The sequence below is a fragment of the Micromesistius poutassou genome, assembly GCF_964030765.1.
Source record: "Micromesistius poutassou genome assembly, chromosome: 18".
NCBI classification, from domain to species: Eukaryota; Metazoa; Chordata; class Actinopteri; order Gadiformes; family Gadidae; genus Micromesistius; species Micromesistius poutassou.
The window spans coordinates 3,002,603-3,022,816 of record NC_140288.1 but is presented as its reverse complement, the minus strand read 5'-3'; the positions used below and the strand labels follow the sequence as shown (position 1 = coordinate 3,022,816).

Sequence of the window (20,214 nt, the reverse complement as noted above, 5' to 3'; positions counted from 1 at the left end):
TCACCAAATCACCCGGTTTATATATTTTGTAAGTTTACTTTAACATACATAACAGCTGCTTCAAACAATATTTGAATCATATATGACTGGAAAAATTCCAACATCTTACATTTAGTCAATTTGATGACTAACATGGCTGCTATAGTCAAACATAATGGTTCACCTTGGAACATGAGATTTGGTAAATTTACAGAATTTATCTAATTCATCCTTACATTGCTGGACAGATACATACTAAATATCATTCTCTTTTATGGATATTAAAGATCATCTATTCTTAGACTCAACAATAATAAGGATTCTGTCACTTATCAACGTTTCTTCTGCCAAAGCCAGAAACAAAAATCTGATCTGATTTAATTTAACTGATTGAGTTAATAGCATCTTGCTTATTATAGTCTCATAAATGGCACCTGATTGGTATTTTTTAAGGAATGATGTATCCAACAAGCATGATTACTCCCCACATGGTGAGGAACTAGTAGTAGTAGTAGTAGTAGTACCACTAGTCTAGCCTAGTCAACATGCAGCCTAACATAGTATGAGTATTAGTATAGGTTCAAATCTAAAGTCTGATGGCATGTCGCTGGAGGCGTGGAGCTGTAGGTGTATCATTGACAAAGACAAGCTCGGACAGCAGTAGTCAACTGTAAAAAGTGTCTGTAAAGGTTTTTTTTTAATGTTTTTTTGATTGGTAGAATGTCTCCATAACATAACAGGAAACAAGGTGTAACTCTGCCCCTTTCAGTTTCTGGCTTCCGGCCCAGGTTCTAATCGTGTTCTATTGTTCTGAAGTTCTGACCTTGCATGTCTATTCACTATAACAACAGTATGACTAAGCCTAATACGTTTAAAAAACTTGCTGTATTTACATGATAAATAAATAATAATGCCTTCTGCATTTTACAAATGTCTCAAATGTCATTCTTTCATTTGTCCTTCCTTCTCCTGCTTTTTCTTTTTTCTTTTTTATCATCTATCCGTTATAAAAGAGGTCTCTTATCGCCTTGGCCAGAAGACAAAAGGTAGTCTTTTAGTAAGCTGCATCCCAGACCACAACAACAGCAGCATCATCTTTCACTCTTTCTCTCAGGCCTCTTCCCGTGTCCTACGTCCCCAGGGGTCGTCAGTTTGCCGTTCGCCTACTCTGAAGTGATTAGTGAGCAGCTTACCGGGTGATCCCAGGGCACTCGACATATTTTTCAAAAGATGATGTTAGGCCCGTGAAATAAAAGATGCACACCCTCCAACATATATCACAGCAGCTGTTGTTTTGTTTGAGATTCGAACACTTGAGATGTATTAATTCAACAAGATGTTGGTAGTGAGCCACTAAGCCAGAGAAAGAAAAATGATTAAGCCTGGGATCAATGTTGTCTTATAATCTGCACATTCTGTGGTGATAGGCACAACGTATCACACACACACACACGCACACACACACACACACGCACACACACACACACACACACACACACGCACACACACACACACACACGTCACAAGACGTGGAGCCTCTGTGATTGTCTGACTTTTGATCTTTTGCATCCTTTTCTGTCCTTTTGACATTGACATCAAAATATCCTTTGGTCGAATAATCAAAAGTTTCTAGAGCTCTAACCCTAACCCTTGTATTGTGTAAATATAACAAGAAATGTATAAGAAATGTAGTCCAATTCTGTGAACTGAAACATTCACCTAATGAATGTTCAAGTTCATGGCTTAACCATATGTTCTGAATTTGAATAACTTAGGAGGACATGAATATGTATTAGGTATCCAGAAATGTTATTTAATAGAATAATGAGCAGGTTGATCCCATTCATGCTCAATCTGTTATTGTAACCCTGCTACCAGACTATACTCCTACACCATTTTATAGTGTAAACTCTTAATATGTAAAAAAAATATAACACAGAACTCAGAAACACAGATTTGACTATTATAACTTTATTATCAAGTTAAAAAAAGACAATGAATTACAATATTTACAGAATATCCAGAGATAAATGGAACACATTTGTAAACAATCATTCTAGGCAATATCACAACCCAACATCAGGTAATCAGGAAAACTTTTTTTTTTTTTATCGGACAGAAGGCAAGAAAGAGAAGACTCTAAAAATCAAACTATGGAGGAAACAGTCTGAATAAAAGGACAAAAGTAATAACGGAAGCAAACTAAACGTATTTACAGGTATCCAGTGTGTCGTAGGCAGGGATTAAGATAGAAGGAAACCGGGAGGTAACATCGATACAGTCTGAATCCACACAGTGAGGGCGTCATAAATAGGTTTTCTTCTTCTTTCCAACGATAAATTAGTACAGGACAGCGACTAGTTTGGAGTACATAGCTTCTATGGACACTACATAGATCCCAACCTTTGAGTGTGTGTGTGTGTGTTGGGGGGTCTGCATGCTAGGAGACAAGCTGCCAGTGCTACACTCTTTTTCAACAGATTTTAAAGGATTGCCCCATAAACAACAAGAGGGCTTTGAGATTCAGCACCAAGTCGCTGGTTTTTAAGCTGAGCTGGGAGGGCAGAGTGACATTGAGGGGTAGTGGTGGAGGGGCTGCTACATTCTTAAACCAGTTTGCCTCTCAACTATTAACTGGGAGGCACACTGGGACTATTAACTAAAGGTTTGAACTGTTAACCCAATCTACAACACATACATCTCTTGGTAAATAGTTGAGCAAAGGATGGAAATAGATATGGATAAAAAAAAAAAAAAACCTACTTTTAATTTGAAAAATAATACTAATTACGATTTCAAATTAAAAACCCTATTGGGAATTTGCAATGCTCGACTTGAATCATTGTACAACCACACTGATTGCACGCTACTACAGTATCTGCTCATTACTGTTATAGTACAAAATCTGTTTAACTGTAACCAGATGTTGCACAACAGTGTCTTAACGTTTGCGAGGGAATTTAAATACCCCTTGAAAGGGTTATTTATAATAGTTTATTGTTTTATTTTATGTTTTAGTATGTGAACACCAAAAATTAAATAAACAAGGTATAAGTATCCTTTCTCAAACACCACATTTCAAACATGTAACAAGTAGTTCTGTTTTCTATACATCGCTGAAGACAAGTAGATTAGTTGGGTTTCACTCATAGAATTCCAGGATTCCAGCCAAGATGCCCTATTTCCACCAATCAGGAAAGACAATCACAGCGAACATAGCCAGTTCGATACATATTTTGGTATCAGTAACAAAATTGAGTTCATTATGTTCCTCTCCAAATTTAAAAGCTCAATAGAGTTCCACATGACACTCATTTTTTTTTTCAAATGATGCTTGTTGGAGATTTTCTGAATTGCTATTGATTTCTAATAAGGCTTTGGGGTATTTAAGCAGCAACTTCAAACAAATACAATCTCTGCCTTTTTTTTTTTTTCGTCGATAATAACACAGCTTCGTCTAAAAAATAAGCACACAAATGCAGGCTCTGACAGTTGTCTTAAAACACATATAGAGTATAGGATTTCAAGTAAGGGAACTTCACTTATGCACCTAAAATAAAAAATAAAAGTTGTCAAATGTTCACATTAAAGTCCAAACTTCACACTCATCACAAACAAACGTGGAAACGAATTCTGTCAGAAATCTCAAGTGATGATGAAAAGGACCTTGCACCTGACACTTGGGTCTTTGTTTTAAAGTCTGCTTCACATATTCTTGTATCGTACTTGTACAGCAGTACAATGTGCAAATTGGCTGAAGCAGACAGATTAAAACAAAAAGTTAAAAGGTCAAATCTATTTCATCATCAGCAAAAAATAATGGACACGTACACATAGTTGAGGAGTGGAAATGTTGGGGAAGAATTCGTATACGTAGTATAATATAAGGGAATCTATAAATATAGCAATTTGCTATAATCTTCAAGGAACCATGGGAACAGGGAAAATTGCAGTTATCTCTAGAAATTAAAAAAAAAAAAACTATTGAAGATTTAAGGTGCATCTATTCCTCAAGGAATACGTATACATAGATAAAACAAGGCTAAGAGGTAAAACTCTGAACTTCAATTATTAAATAAGAAAGGTAGCTCTGAAGGGGACAAAGGGAGATTTAAATGCTTTTACACCTTACCATTTTCTTTCAGGTAGAGGTTTGGGATTGCATGGTGTTTCAAAGGTGCTTAAACAATAAATGCCTCAATTTAGTTCAGTTTTGGACGACAATTACCATAGTAGATGAATCTAGGTGGAATCTTTCGATTGTATATTTTGACAAGCACGTCTAGAGATCTGTTCACTATTGGTTACCAATATATTAATATATAGATCTGTCCTAGGGGACCACACAGTAGGGGTTCAGCCATTTATGAAGAACGAGTCGAATGTGGCATGACCTAGCTCTAAAACGTAACATTTTAAAAAACCATGAACGCTCAAAGAAAAAAAAATAGAATTCACTTCAACGTTCTTCTCCGTTTCACATTTCCCTTTCTTCTTTGTTTTACTGATACTTAATGCTATAATCACACCCAACTCATTGTACCCCATACTTTTTTTTTCTTCTTCTAATTTCTAATGAGGCCCTAACTCTTTTTTTTTTTTTTTTGCACCAAAACTGTTTATCGTTTCTTTTTTTTTTTTTTTTGGTTTAGAGCGATTCTTTGTTTTCCATGTACTGGTCTGGAGTGGTCTGTAAGGAGTCAGTGGAGGGCCCGTTCTCCTCCTCCTCCTCCCCCCTCTCCCTCTCCACCTGCTCCTCTGTGTGGTGACCGGACAGATCTAATCCGGGGTCCGTCGTGAAGGAGGAGGGCTCCGTGGGAGGCGGAGCCAGCGCCTCTAGGACTTCCGGAGCCCCGCTGGGGTCTGTGTCCATTTTGTTTAGCGACCTATAACGGGAGAACAGCGTGTGTAAATATAATGTGGATCGGTCCGTGCACAATCCGATAGATTGATCACCAATCAATCAAAACCTTTATTTATTCTGGGGGGGGGGGGGAAGAGACACATTGATTGGTGACATTCTGACGTACATTGTGAGTAAAAGAAGTGCGATAAATACATTATGTTAAAAAACCAACAGATAAATTAACAACACACCAATAAATCTAGATAGAGTTATTATTTAACATAATGACGGACCCCAAGTGCTTTAAAAAAAAACAATACACTCACGCTATTGAAAGACGCTTTGGATTAAAAAGACCACCCAATGATATATATATATATATTAAATCACAACAACAGTGCAGTGCAAAGGTTACAAACGTCAGCTCGGTCAGCCCAAATGGTACATTTGCATTCATACATTGTGTGCTGTGGTTGGGAGCGGACGGGGCGGGTTAGAGGTTAAGGGCAGTACTAACATGCCATGCCGGAGCACATGTCGTTCCCACTCGGCGCTGTTGGTGAAGCAGCGACCGCAGAACTCACAGGGCAGGCGCTTCTCCGGGCCGCTCAGACCACTGCTGCTGCCGCTGCAGCAGCTGCCGGGAGACGCGGTGTCTTCTGGGAAATGGAGATCAGATAAGTAGTCGGCCTTCTGCATAGTGGTTTACAGAAAATGGAAGGACGTTGCATGGCACACATTGATTTTCCATCTATTCCCATCTATTGTATGTGTCCGTTTGGTTTTTCTTAAAGAATAGATGGATTTTTCTTTTTATGTGTCTTCTTGTAGCCGTGGCAACGATTTAAACATGGCTCCTTTTTGCGCTAGTGGGAGTCCTTTTGTGCTATTATTTCACCGTTTGTAAAGGGATGTATGTCGTTGCAAAGCTCATGTAGGCAATGTATTAAATCTGATATTTATATTAATTATACTGACAGACAAGGTATGGTTAGCTATGAGCTATTAAAAGTTATACAACCATCCAAGAAGAAGAGAACATATATAATGTGAAGCAAAACAAACTGGCGGCCAAAATAAACGAGAACCAAAAATAAATTAAAAAAGGGTGGCACACCGATGACCATCTACCTTGAGCGACAGGCTTCTCCGTCACCTCCTTCGCCGCCACCTCCCCTTCCTCTCCCTCCACCTCGTCCTCGCGTCCCGCCGTCACCCCGTCGTCCACCTCTCGCCGCGCCGCCCCGCCGCTCTCTTCCGCCTCCATGTCTTCTCCGTCTTCGCCGCCGTCGTCCCGCTCCGCGAACGACACCCGTCCGCCCGTCACCATGTCGACCGCCATCATCTCCTCCTCTCCCTCCTCCTCCTCCTCCTGTTCCTCCTTCTGCTGCTGCTGCTGCTGCTGCTCGCCCTGTTTCCCCCCCTCCCGCTCCTCCTCCTCCTCCTCAGCGCTGCTGCCGAACTCCTTCATCATCTCCAGCTGGTCCAGGTTCACCCGGCCCATCAGCTCAAAGTTGCGGACCACCTGATCGAGACACGAGGAAGGAGCTTTTTTATCAGTCGGGTCCCCTTCAAGGCAAGTCAATTTCATGTTTACGGCCCTTACTCACAGTTAATCTCCGAGGGCTTTGCAGTCACACTTCATACAACAACCCCACCCTAACCCCAAAGCGCCCCCCCCCTCCCAAGGACAAGGAAAAAACTCAGCAGCAGAGGAGGATGAAGAAGGATCCAGAGATGTGGGATGGTTAGGACTGCAGAATAGGAGTAATGGGCGGGAACATAATGGTAGCAACAAAGCTGAAATAACAATTATGTGAGATTACGTTGTTAGGACATAATGGCTTCGACTTCCATCAATCCATTCATGACGGTAGGACAGTCTGTTGATGGTGAAATTCATAGATTGATCATAGTGTTTATGACTCTGAAAGAGTTCTCAAAGAACCGCCCCAAAGTGGAGATTGTCTGAATTTGAAGCACGCAGACTTAGAATGAATAGGCTCACTGAGACAACAAACACAGAGACTCGAGGCTGGGGGAATGGCTTCTGTTGTTGTTTTGAAATACACAGAAAGGGAAGCTGTTTATTGTGGATTATCTATTCTGGTCTTCGCTAAACCCTTTGAGAAAGATTCTATTCCCACATTAGGTACACATATATTCGGATATTATGTTCTCCTTTTCTCACGGGAAATGTTTATTTGTTTTGTTCTGCCAACTCATTCAAGTATCACTTCCCCTTTCCAGAGATGGAATGGTACAATAACGAAGCAAGTAGGTAATGCAAATAACAATAAGGATTTACCCGTGTTACACGAACAAACAATAGAAAAAAAGATACATAAACTAATGATTCAAAATGATAGAACACGAAACAAATACATAAATACATTTCAAAAGAAGAAGGTAAATCCAAAAGTACCACAAATGGATAGGTTTCAAAAACAAGACGGAAGGCGAGACGCTAGGAATCACAGTTTCCTGCCTTTAGGAAATGCCAGGCGTTGAACAGGAAATGACACGCCATCGATATTCCAAGCACACCTTATTAAACCCTCCCACCCACCCTGTGGCCGACCCTGCCGCCCTACTGACTCTAAGCCGTTCCCCGGAGCGCTCGCGTTGCAAAACACAATGTCCGCCCGACGACCCTTCAAACATAGAGAAGGTAAAGACAAAAGCATGTACGCTTATGTTAAATTATTTGTCTGTGCTAAGACGCTTTGGATGAATGAATTCTTTGCCAAACGGTACAAATTATAGATACAGCATTGGGGACATTAATGGATGGTTAATGGAAGCACTGTTTTTTTATAATCCATCCGTGGTTTGACCACACAACTCTCTGTCTACATCCTACAGAGCCATATGCAGATGGGGAAAAACTCTTTAAGCACAACTAGCTGACCCTGATGGTTCGATTCCCTCTGTCCCATCACCCATAAAGCCAGGATTGTATCCATTCACAGTATTGCATGTACCAGGTCTGTTAGACCTTGGTATACACTTGTCACTATTTATTACACACCAATCTTCGTTTTAAATATATTTCCATAGTGTTATGATCGTCCCATAAATGATTTATATTTGCATGTCCTATAGGAGCAGTGCTGTTATAGCGACGGGTGCTCTTACTGCTGAGCTGACCTGTTTTCTCCCCATACAACACATCTCCCTGTACCGTTGACCCTGTGTTAACCTACATACGACTCCCACACACACACACACACACACACACACACACACACACCACACACACACACACGTCACAAGACGTGAACAATAAAATCAACACAGACAAACAAACAAAATAACCCAGAAAGGGTAGCAATCTAGTCAATATGACTGCTCACACTCTCACACACACACACACACATGCACACACACACACGCACGCACGCACGCACGCACGCACGCACGCTCCCTCGTCCTCGATCCCTCATCCACCAGCACCGCCTGAAGACTCCTCCAAAGACAGACACACGGGGAGCGAGGGAGGGAGGGAGAGGGAGGGAGGGAGAGGGAGGGAGGGCGGGGCTGACCTTGTGCTCCAGGCGTAGGTGCTGCTCCAGCTGGTCGCGCCGCCCGCTGTCATAGTAGCAGAGCTGGCACTGGTAGGGCCGGAGCTGTGTGTGCTTCAGCGCGTGCTGCTGCAGGGCCTTGCTGCTGGAGCAGGTGAAGGTGCACTGCTGGCAGCGGAACACCAGGCCCTGCAGGTGGCGGGACAGCTTGGAGCGGCTCACCTCCAGGGGCACGGTGCGCTCCTCTGGGGGGGGGGGCGGGGGGGGGGGGGTGGGAGGTGTGAGGGATGATGGGGGGTAGTGTGGAAAAAATAAATGTTGTGAATAGGTGATCGTTTGAGATCCCGGGCAGAGTGTGAATGACACTTGATACTTTAAGGGTTGCTTTCCAAACTTTGTAGTTCATAAAAAAAACATGTAGAAATGTGCCGATGGTATTCGGTGTGTGTGTGTGTGTGTGTGTGTGTGTATGTATGTGTGTGAATTATAATCATTATTACTAAAATACACATTTGATATGGTAATATGTGATTCCAGCAGTCCTACTGTGTTACAGTAGAACCTCTGACCCAGCAGTCCTACTATGTTACAGTAGAACCTCTGACCCAGCAGTCCTACTGTGTTACAGTAGAACCTCTGACCCAGCAGTCCTACTATGTTACAGTAGAACCTCTGACCCAGCAGTCCTACTATGTTACAGTAGAACCACTGACCCAGCAGTCCTACTGTGTTACAGTAGAACCTCTGACCCAGCAGTCCTACTATGTTACAGTAGAACCACTGACCCAGCAGTCCTACTGTGTTACAGTAGAACCACTGACCCAGCAGTCCTACTGTGTTACAGTAGAACCTCTGACCCAGCAGTCCTACTATGTTACAGTAGAACCTCTGATCCAGCAGTCCTACTGTCTTGTTTCCTTTCAAATGAAGGAGATATCTGACTCAATAAAACCAATTTGACTAAATCAAACCGATTTCATCCACTCGTTCTCAGTGAATAAGCGTTCAGAAGGGGTTTCCAAAACGTGTATTCATACAGTCAGCCAGTCTACGGGACTTAAAACCTTCCCCCGGACACTGTCTTAACACTTTACAGTTTACAGTTTACACTAGTGGAGCCGGGTTTGTGTCGGCTGTAAAAAACCACCAGCAGCTGTTCCAGATCCGCCCTCCTTACAGCAGCGACAACACATACCGCCGTCCAACTTCAGACACGTTGCGGACCCTTGCGGTCCGCGAGCGGCGAGCGGTTACCTCTGTGCAGGACGACGTGGTCGATCATGTTGCTCTTGTGTTTGGTGTGGTAGAGGCAGAGCGGGCAGCGCAGGTCCCTGGCGGGCTCCTCGGGGGCGCTGGGCGAGTGGCCCGCCTCCACGTGCATGGTGAAGGTGTTCCTGAGGACGCACGGAGGGGCGGAAAGAGGGGGAGGACGGACGTGGGGGTGAGCGGTCGATGACAATGTGGTTATGCGCAGGGGGGGAGGGGGGTGGGGGTGGGAGGGTGGGGGGGCAGGATCGTGGGAGTTGGTGTGGGAGGAGGTGCCGCATGATTTTGGATCGCACATCGTCAGTGGCCTAGCCTCGTTTAGCAACATGCCCTAATCCCTGGCAGATTGCGAATGACCTGTAGTTAGTATTCACTATAAGTCGCTTTGGATAAAGCCGTCTGCTAAAGGACTAAATAGCTGTAAAAGTGAAAGGATATATATATTATAATATTATACTAAAGTTGTGGTTTAATTGCTGTTCGGCAATCTGGCCAGTTGTTGTTGTTTATAATTAGCTTGTATGAGTAGCATTTACAATTTTCTCTCCTAAATGACCATAAAGTCAATTTTTCCCTAATGCTAGGGGAGGCAAGATCGATGTTTTTAAGTATCGAATCAATAAAATCCCACCCCTCATGTCAGGCCTCCCTACAAAGGTGGCCTTAGCAATAGCTCTGCCTAGCCTTGTGGAACGACGCGGTCCTGCGCAACGACTCGACGGGCAGAGTGCGCTCTGGTAGCCTGGTGTGTATGCAGACGGACGCGGCCGCTCGTCCAATCGTTTCATTCGGGCCGAATGAAACGATTGGACGAGCGTATCGCAGGCCAGCGAGAGCCAAAGACACCGGAGCTTTTCCTTTTTTTCCGTCAGAGCATCTTATTCGTTGATTGCGGGAGTCGGTCTGTAAAAGGAAATTCAAGAAATACGACATTCTAACATTCTTCGGAAAATAAATCGCTGACCCCAGCTTCAATTACAATATCAGTAATAATACTTTAGTCGTTGGATTCGAATACTCCCGTGGACTCCCGGCTGACTTGCCACCACTATGGGCGGTGCATGGGTCTACAAAAGAAGCGTTTGTCCCGCAGCGGCGTGCACACATTGGCAGGCGGCGCAAGGTGCTCTAACAGACGACGAGGAACATATAAACGCTCCCAGTGGGGAGCCAGTGTTCATGTCCCTATGAGTAATGGGCTCCAGTCCCACGTGGGGTCGGGGCCCCTCGGGTGTTCAGACTCGTGTGCAGCCGCCTTCATCGTCTTCCAAGTCGCAGAAACGTATTTATACTTTAGTCGTTGTATTTACGTAGTAGTAGTATTATATTCCATTTTATTATAGCCCCTGGATTTCACCTGGCTCCGTCTAATGTATATTCTTTCGGTGAATACATTTACTTCTAAAGTCGATTTGATTCTATTCACAGCATTACGCAAATATTGTCATACGTATACACAGCTCCCTCGACAATAACAATATATATCCATTATGATTTGTAAATCTTATATTGTATACAACAAATACATTATATTATATGGAAAATCACAGAAACAGGACGGTTCGGATGCGTCTCTTCCACCGACGTCATTGGCCCCGGTTGTGAAAAACCCGCCCTTACTTGTAGCAGGTGAAGAAGGCGCAGTCTTTGCACTTGAAGAGCTTCTTGCCGCCGTGGCGGTCGCGGTAGTGGCGGCGGAGGCTCTGCATGTAGCCCGAGCTGAACTCGCAGAACTCACAGGTGAGCACGGCGTCGGGCCGGCCGTCGGGCGCCGTGGGCGAGCCCCCGCGCGCCGGCGCTGACGACTGCTGCGAGGCCATCTGGTAGTGAGTCAGCTGCTGGCGCACGTCGGCGGGCTCCAGGTACAACGGGTCTGGAGGGGGGGGGACGGGGGGGGGGGGACGGACAGCAGAGAGGTGAGGGGGAGGTGACTTCAGAGGTGTTCAGTGAGGGGAGGTGACATCAGAGATATATGGTCTGGGGAAGGGATGTCAGAGAGCTAAGGGGAGGTGAGGTGACATGAGAACTAAGGGGAGGTGAGGTGACATGAGAGCTAAGGGGAGGTGACATGAGAGCTAAGGTGAGGTGACATGAGAACTAAGGGGAGGTGAGGTGACATGAGAGCTAAGGTGAGGGGAGGTGACATGAGAACTAAGGGGAGGTGACATGAGAGCTAAGGGGAGGTGAGGTGACATGAGAGCTAAGGTGAGGGGAGGTGACATGAGAACTAAGGGGAGGTGAGGTGACATGAGAGCAAAGGTGAGGTGACATGAGAGCTAAGGTGAGGTGACATGAGAACTAAGGGGAGGTGAGGTGACATGAGAGCTAAGGTGAGGTGAGGTGACATGAGATATAAGGTGGGTGCGGTAACTTAAGATACAATTTAAGGGGACATGAGGTATAAGGGGAGGTGAGGTGACATGAGATATAAGGTGAGGGGAGGTGACATGAGAGCTAAGGGGAGGTGAGGTGACATGAGAGCTAAGGGGAGGTGACATGAGAGCTAAGGGGAGGTGACATGAGAGCTAAGGGGAGGTGAGGTGACATGAGAGCTAAGGTGAGGGGAGGTGACATGAGATATAAGGTGGGTGTGGTAAGATATGTATCTTAAGATACAATTTAAGGGGACATGAGGTATAAGGTGAGGGAAGGTGACCTGATATACCTGAGTGTCAGGTAGGGTAAGTTGAGGGTGGGGTAATGTCGGGTATGTGGTGTGAGCTGGGGTAGAATGAGGGGAGGTCGTTTAAGCTAAGGTAGGTCAGGCAATCATCTTTGTTGTGCTGATGGAAATGTTTTTTGGGACGCATTGTGTCTCTTGTGTGAAACAATTAACATTTGAATAGAACACCAAAACGGCAGGAAAGGAATAAATGGAAAACAACACACACACACACACACACACACACACACACACACACACATTTCTCATGAAAGATGCCACCGAATGTAATCCCATCAAGCCGGTCCTACTTGTTCTTCTGGGAAAAAACGATTCATCTATTCTTGTCAGGCACTTTCAAAAAGACACAAACAGCCCTCTCTGGAGTAATCACAGCCTACAAGTATCACCTCCATGGAAAAGTACAGGGAAACATAGATCTGGATGAAATGTTCTGGATAAATAAAATGTTCTGCTGAAAGGTGAATCTAGCACACAATCCATTCACCTCAACTAGCAGAGCGTGGCATTAACACTGGTCAGCGTCGGGGGTCAAAGTCCTGCTGGGGGGGGCAGCCATGCTACGGAGTACGACTGTGTGAACTCATGGTATTGCCTCAGCTGTAAGTATCCACAGAATGACATGTACTTGTGTGTTTACAAAGGACATGGGCAAACTCCATCACAAAAGGAGTTATAGATCTGTTCATTTGAACTGCTATACCGTGTGATAGATAGTAGTTCAACATGTTTGGTGCGTTAGTGGACTGTGAAGACTCACTCCTCACCATTTCACTTCCTCATCCGCTGTCCCTTTCCATTCAATAGCGATATTACATGATCAAAACAGCTCATCTGCTCGTCCTTCTGTGCCCCCTTCACTGTATGTCCATCCGTGTTAGACGAAAGAAACAGGCCTTGTTCTGCCAAGAAAGACGGCCACCGACAAGGTCTTTGAGTTTGAGGAGTAGTCTCCGTGCTAGAGTTGCTTTTGCAACTTAAAAAAAAAAAAATGTAACAGTCGTTCGTCAAGGCAGAGCGTCCCACAAAACTGGTAGGCTGATCTATGCTATCATACATCTAGATGACACTCCCAGTTGTGATGTCACAACAAGTGGGTCCACTAATAATTGTAAAACGGCTTATCCTCACTCGGTCACACCTAGGGGCCCGCCAAGTAAATGGTAAATGGTCCTCCATTTATATAGCGCTTTTATCCAAAGCGCTTTACAGTGTTGACTGACATTCACCCGTTCATGCACACATTCACACACCGACGGCGGAGTCAACCACGCAGGGCGACAGCCAGCTCGTCAGGATGCAATCAGGGTGAGGGCGTCTCTTGCTCAGGGACACCATGACACTCAGCTAGGAGGAGGAGCCGGGGATCGAACCAGCAACCTTGCAGTTACCAGCCAACCCTCGCTCTACCTCCTGAGCTAATGCCGCCCACTAAGTGTACCAGCAGTGCATCCACACCCCGAGGGGGGGTTGGTGGGGGGGGGGGAATCTGAGGGGTTCTCACCTTCAGGGACCAGGGCCCCGGGGTGCTCGTCGTCGCCGCCGCCGCCGCCGGCCTGCTTGGGGGCCCGCAGGGCGGCCTGGGTGGCGGCCCGCAGCTTGCTGAGGGTGAGGGCCTCGCCGTGGTCCCTGAGGGAGTGCTCCTTCAGCAGGCTGATGGTCATGGAGGAGAAGGGGCACGACAAGCACTTGTAGGCGCTGCTGTGTTCACCTGCAAGCGGGGGGGGCGGAGGGGGGGAACCGTAAGACCACAGCCAGGGAGGGATTGAAACCCGGGGTTTGAGATGGACGATTCACACGTCCATGTCAAGTAGGGGTGGAATGATACACTCATTCGTACCAAACATTTTCGGTACGTTTCTAATGGTTTGATGCGCGTCAGTCCTGGAAATCAGTCCTGGACTTGATTGTGTTTTTATCCTCAATTGTATTTTATGTATTTTCATTTGTGTTGTGGCATTTGTTTGTTAAAATTTAATAAATCAAATCAAAATCCAATAAAAATAAAATAATAAAAACTGCTGTACCGAAAAAAACACACCGAACCGTGACTTAAAAACCGAGGTACGTACCGAATCGTGACTTTTGCGTATCGTCACACCCCTAATGTCAAGGATAAGGCCTTAAGGGCTGATTATGGTCCCGCGTTCACGCAACGCAAAGGGGGGGGGGTCACGGACCCCTTACGTCCTTGCGGACCCTCCGTGCGTCCGCCGCAAAGGGCCGGACGTGCGCCTCCCGAAAATTGTAACGTTCCGTTGAGGCTATGCAGCCGCGGCAGGCTGTGATTGGTCCGCTTGCTGGTCCCGACGCAAGGACCGTAAAGGTTCACGACTGCGTCGAAGCGTCCGCGTGGTCGTTGGAACCATAATCAGCCCTTTAGAGGGAATTTAGAAAAGTCTTTGATTTCATTTGTTATTTTATTTTGGGCTGTACAGCGGTAGAGCTGTGTGGGCGATGTGAAAGATATATTACAGGATGATTCTAGGTCGTTTGACGCGTTATACATTAATGTCACGATGTGCTTGTGAACATTATTTATAATTATAAATGTAAATTTAGTATCAAGCTAAAACTGGTTGACCATTCTCACTGATGTTTCACGCCTTATATTTGATCATTTTAAGGGCACGTCTTCTCGTCGTAATTCATTTAGACTGTAAATCCGGGTATCACGATGAGTCAAAGACCAGTCAAAGATGATTAACGATATTATGGATTTAATGCCAGTCTCTATATGGAGGTAAAATATATATTATAAAGTCGAACATTTAACTTTTTTTAACCTACAGTTACCCTGTGAGTGATACAAAGTGCTTATTTATTAATAACTGCAGAGATTTAATTTGTCTTTCATTCATATGATCAATGATATGCAAATAAATACATAACTGTCTTCCAGTTCATTATCGGCATTGACTGAATGATAGTATTTAATCTACTTAATTAAAATACTTTGCTTAATTCAACCACTTCTTTCATTAAACGATGAAAGCAGCATACCTAATTTACACAGCTTTCACATGTTTACCAAAGATAAGCATTTATCAGTGATCATATATTTAATTTGTGACCTAATATTTGCACATGTATCCTACAGTATATCCTGCAATAGATATGAGTGTGTGTGTGAGTGAATTAGTGAGTGCGTGTGTGAGTATGCGTGTGTCAGTGTGTGTGTGTGTGTGTCTGAGAGTGTGTGTGTGTGTGTGTGTGTGTGTGTGTGTGTGAGTGTGAGTGTGTGAGTGTGTGAGTGTGAGTGTGTGAGAGTGTGTGAGTGTGTGTGAGTGTGTGTGTGTGTGTGTGTGTGTGTGTGCGTGTGAGTGTGTGAGTGTGTGTGTGTGCGTGTGTGTGCGTGTGTGTGTGTAAGTGTGTGTGTGTGAGTGTGTGAGTGTGTGTGTGTGTGTGCGTACCAGCATGTGCTTTGTGGAGGTGGCTCTTCAGGCGACTCAGGTAGGAGGACTTAAAGGGGCAGAACTTGCACTTAAAGGGCTTGTGGTGTCCGTGGTGAGACTGCACATGTCTGTCCAGACTGAGAGAAGAAAGACACAAAACAAACAACAACAAAGAGATTAGACTATGAAGAATACTTCACCGTAACAGGAAACCACTTTTCAAAAGAAAATGCCAAAGGGATAAATATATATTTTCTTCAATCATTATACAATCTTCTATTTTGTCCGTATATATCCATCAAACATCTAAGTGCGTGATTGATTTTATTTCTTTTCTATGTTTATTAGGAGGTAAGGCACATTAGAACAGGAGCCAATGTTATAATCACATTGAGTATCACATCACATCCGCATCACAATTGAAAATGTAAACATAGCGACACAACAGAAATACTGTGCACCATGATGAATGAAGAGCAAGACATACGGTCTGCCTCCTAGGATGTTTTCTTATTTCATATTTGTGGCCCAATAGGAACATGATCGGGGTGACAAGACAAACAATGTGATTGATTTTATTTCTTTGATATTTTTTCCCAGTACAGCAACATCCCGCACGTCCAATGACTCCACATTAAGGAGCCATGTTGTGAACTCATCTACCCACAATCCTCTGGTGGTAATGAGTGTGCAAGAGCCTGTGGGGATTGCAGCAGTGTGTTGAATGCCAACCTACTAGGTGGCATGGGGGTGGTGTGTGTCTTCTTTCTGGGTCAGGGCGCACAGAGAGGGATTACACCCGGGAGATGAGGGCCAGGCACTCTGAGCGATGGATAAAACCCAATCACACTATCGGGAAAAAATATATCTTTCTCTTTCTTGGTCTTTCTCCTCGTGTTTCGTAGGGGGACAGATCATTTTAAGAGTTCCAAATGAAAATAAATTGCCAGCCTGCAGAATTTATCAGAAAATATTGTAAAACTGTATTGTTGTTGTTATTTTTATAAAGTCACCTCAACTTTACAACATGCATACACTACCGACATATACATCTGCACTGTATGTGGTGCGTGGGATTGTTCTTGAAATAAGACACATTTAGAATAATATAAATAATGATATTGATCTGCACTATTGTTCAGTAAATATAGCATAATAGCTTGTTGTTATTTCAAATAGTGTCACTTTGTCCATTCAGCATGTTCCCCATTGTGATTTTTTCCAGTCATGTTTTGTGTTAATTTGTGTTTGCTAAATAAACACAAAGGGTAGCATAAGCAGCATGCAAACTTTTACTTTCGCCTGTTTCCAACTAGCCATGGCCTTTTTGCATTAATTGATACATGAATCCATATGTTATTATCTATGTTTTACTGTTTGCATATATATGTTTCACTGTTTGCCCGCGAAAAGGTCTGAATGAAGATTTAGTGGTACACCTAAATACAAAGGTTGGGAACTGCCGATTCTTGAACACACATATTAATATGCACAATCTCTTACTACTAGATATGATTATTACGCAAATATAGTAAAAACATAACTTTCTTATAAACTTGGTCAAACTTTGAATTGTAGCTTCTTAGATTTTTGGTTGGTTGGTTTGGTTGTTCTCCGGCTCACTCTCAGCGATCTGTTTTATTCTTAACATAACTCTCCTCCAACTAGATGAGGGAGCCTTGAGCCCAGTTCAGATATTCAAACATTCATTCCAACGTTCCTAAAATAAATCTTTAGTTTTTTGATTGATGATTTGGTTGATCTAGCAAAGCGATTCCCAAATTATAGCTCCAAATTCCAAATATAACTCGGGAGAGACACTGAATCAAGTTTCCTCCACCGGACTTGGGAAGTCTGCTCCCTTTTCAAAATGGCTTAGGTTCAGAACAGGGGTCGTAAAAATGTAACGGCCTGTAAATCCCTTCCAGACTGTAACCGTGGTTACGATCGATACCGATAAAACAGACCTGACTTGACAAAAAAAAAAAATCGACCCGAAATTTTAAACCCATATTAAAAAAGAACCACCCCTGTCCCCCCCCCGGGCCCCCGGGCCCCCCGTCTCCCCTCTTACTTGTGTCTGAACGGCGAGACGAACTGGCAGTACTGGCAGCTGTACTTGTCCTCCCGGCTGAACAGGGCCATGGCCGAGTGGCTGCGCTCGTGCGACCGCAGCCCCTGCATGGACATGAAGACGCGGTCGCACTGCCCGCACGGGTATCCCCCCGCCGCCGCCGCCGCCGCCAGGCGCTGCTGCTTGGGCTGACCCCCGCCCGCCACCACCGCCCGCGCCGCCGCCACCAGCGCCCCGGCCAGGCCCCCGGCGGGGGCCGTCGGCAGCGCCGCCACCGCCGTCGTCGTCGTCGTTGGCGTCATCTCCGTGGCGACGGCGCCCGCGGAGAGATGGTCGTCGCGGTCGTCCTCTGGCGCGGGCAGCGCGACGGGCGGTCCGGCGGTCGCGGCGGGGTGGTCCGCGGCGGCGAGGGTGAGGGTGGTGACGCGCAGGAGGTCTCGGTCGGGGTCGGCGGGGTCGTGGTCGGCACCATCGCCGTCATCCAGACCACCGCCGCCGCCGCCGCCCTGCTCCACCTCCTCCTCTGGCTGGCCGTTGGGGACGCTCTCTGGGGTGGGCTGGGTTGTCAGGGGCTCGTCGCTGGTTTCCATCTGGGAACATGAGTTAAATGATTTAATTTGTTCGTTATGAAGTGGTACGATGATGCTGAGATGTCCCTACGTGGCGTCAGCAAGTGATCCGATCACTTAATCATGGTTCAAGTACGGATTCATAAGGGGATTGGAGAGATTTATTGAACTCACACCCTTAAAACACAAAGGGCAATCAGCTTGCTTACGATGAAGTCACCCCTCTTCATTTGTGTCAAAGCTAAACGAAGGACACCGTTTTGCATACAGCAGAAGGTCAAACATAAGTCTTAAGATACGGTGTTCAAATTGTTCAGAATTGTCAGAATAACGATTATATTAGCAATGACAATTGATGAGTTTAATAAAGAAATGGCCACCATTAAAGATAAGCTCTTAGGTTAGGTCACGGGTCACACACTTTGGCAACTGTAGATGAACAATTGAAAAACAATCTAGAGTTTATCCATTTTAAATGAGCAGTTTGGATCAGTATACCACCTGGATATTAAATCAAGGTGTAGCATGAAATGCAAATCCGTCTCATAATGACCGAGGATTTGAATTGCCTCAACTTTGCCTAAACAAAACCCAGTCTAGTCAGACGCCATTGCCAGTGTGCAGCTTTTGCATACTGCGACTTTCTCCGTCTACCGCTTAACTTTTTTGCAATCTCCAACCCTGCATAACCTTGACGACTTGTCGTCACCACCTTCACCTGTTTCCTGCAATCCAGCAAAACAGCGCGCCTCACTTCCTTCATTCACAGAGGGCCCAGAGGGGCCGGCTTCTGCAGCCACCACCAGAAGATAGCTTATATCGCCTCCAGGAAACTCATTTTAACTGTGGACCTGACCCTGCACTTCATGCGCTCATAAATAATAATGCAGGATTGACAGAGCCTGTCGTCCTGTATTGCCTCTCGTCCTCCCTCGGCGTGCCGTCCCTCGGACTTAAACCGGACGGGGACGGCGCTGTGCAAAAACCTGATTCAAGACAATATGGACGATGTATAAAATAACACTTTACATATTTTACATTTTACATATTTTAGGTTTACGTCATTTCATATGGCCAACTTCAACTCCAGCGTATAGTTACTCTACTGCAACTTCTTGCTATGGTACCTGTCACACCACTTCAACTGTGTGACCAAGGACCAAAGGATCCTTTGCCAAATAACTTTGAGGCTTTGAAATGCTGACGTATAACATGTGCAAGTATCAGGTTTCAGGTTTACTCAGGCCTCAAATGCCATGCATCACTAAAGAACTTTAGTACAGACAATAAAAGTTGCCAAGAAATAGTTATACATCATATATTGCAGTGACTGTCAGCAGAGCATTACACTTTAAATTTACGTCATGACGTCAAGTGTGCGATTAAGTTGCAATTTTTTGGAGGCACATGACAGGCCCATGCGGTGGATGCAAGGAGGGACGTAACGGGTTCCGTAACCCCCTTGCGTTGCGTGAACGTGGGACCATAATCAGCCCTTAAGCCACGGCCTTACATCCCAGCCTTTTCTCTGAGGTGGTCCGTGGACCCCTACTTGAATCAACACCTGACCAAGTTTTGAGCTTTGAAAGCGAACTTTCTGCCGCTTGGAATGTTTAGCACGTACCAACTATTGCTATTATTATAACGGGAGGGTTTCTCTATATCTAAAAAAATCTATTATTAAAATAAGCTGATGATCATAATTCTTAAAAAAAAAACTAAAAATATACCACTGTAATTACCTTCACGTGTCCTTGTTTCACCTCCCCGTACTGGACGTGCTTCCGCAGGTGGTTGCAGATGGCTCGCAGGGTGGGGTGCACCTCGACGCAGAAGTTACACCTGAAGCCTATGGGTGCTTTGTTCACAGGGCTCTCC

At 44.9% G+C, this 20,214-nt stretch overlaps 1 protein-coding gene across 3 annotated transcripts in view; it reads right to left on the bottom strand.

Annotated features, from left to right (window-relative positions):
* Positions 1–1,946: 1,946 nt before the first annotated feature.
* The window catches only part of znf462 (zinc finger protein 462), a 39,809-nt gene continuing 21,541 nt past the window's right edge, over positions 1,947–20,214 (bottom strand). For 2 of the 3 annotated variants that reach the window (XM_084483175.1, XM_084483176.1), the window contains exons 4-13: positions 20,079–20,213; positions 17,768–18,357; positions 15,712–15,830; positions 13,803–14,009; positions 11,236–11,488; positions 9,604–9,743; positions 8,371–8,594; positions 5,957–6,350; positions 5,343–5,484; positions 1,947–4,865 (exon numbers count right to left, since the gene is read on the bottom strand). In XM_084483175.1, the coding sequence (XP_084339301.1) occupies positions 4,628–4,865; positions 5,343–5,484; positions 5,957–6,350; positions 8,371–8,594; positions 9,604–9,743; positions 11,236–11,488; positions 13,803–14,009; positions 15,712–15,830; positions 17,768–18,357; positions 20,079–20,213 (2,442 nt within the window). In that variant the 3' untranslated portion in view covers positions 1,947–4,627. The remainder of the gene's footprint in view (positions 4,866–5,342; positions 5,485–5,956; positions 6,351–8,370; positions 8,595–9,603; positions 9,744–11,235; positions 11,489–13,802; positions 14,010–15,711; positions 15,831–17,767; positions 18,358–20,078; position 20,214) is intronic. The other variant, XM_084483177.1, reaches the window with a different exon arrangement.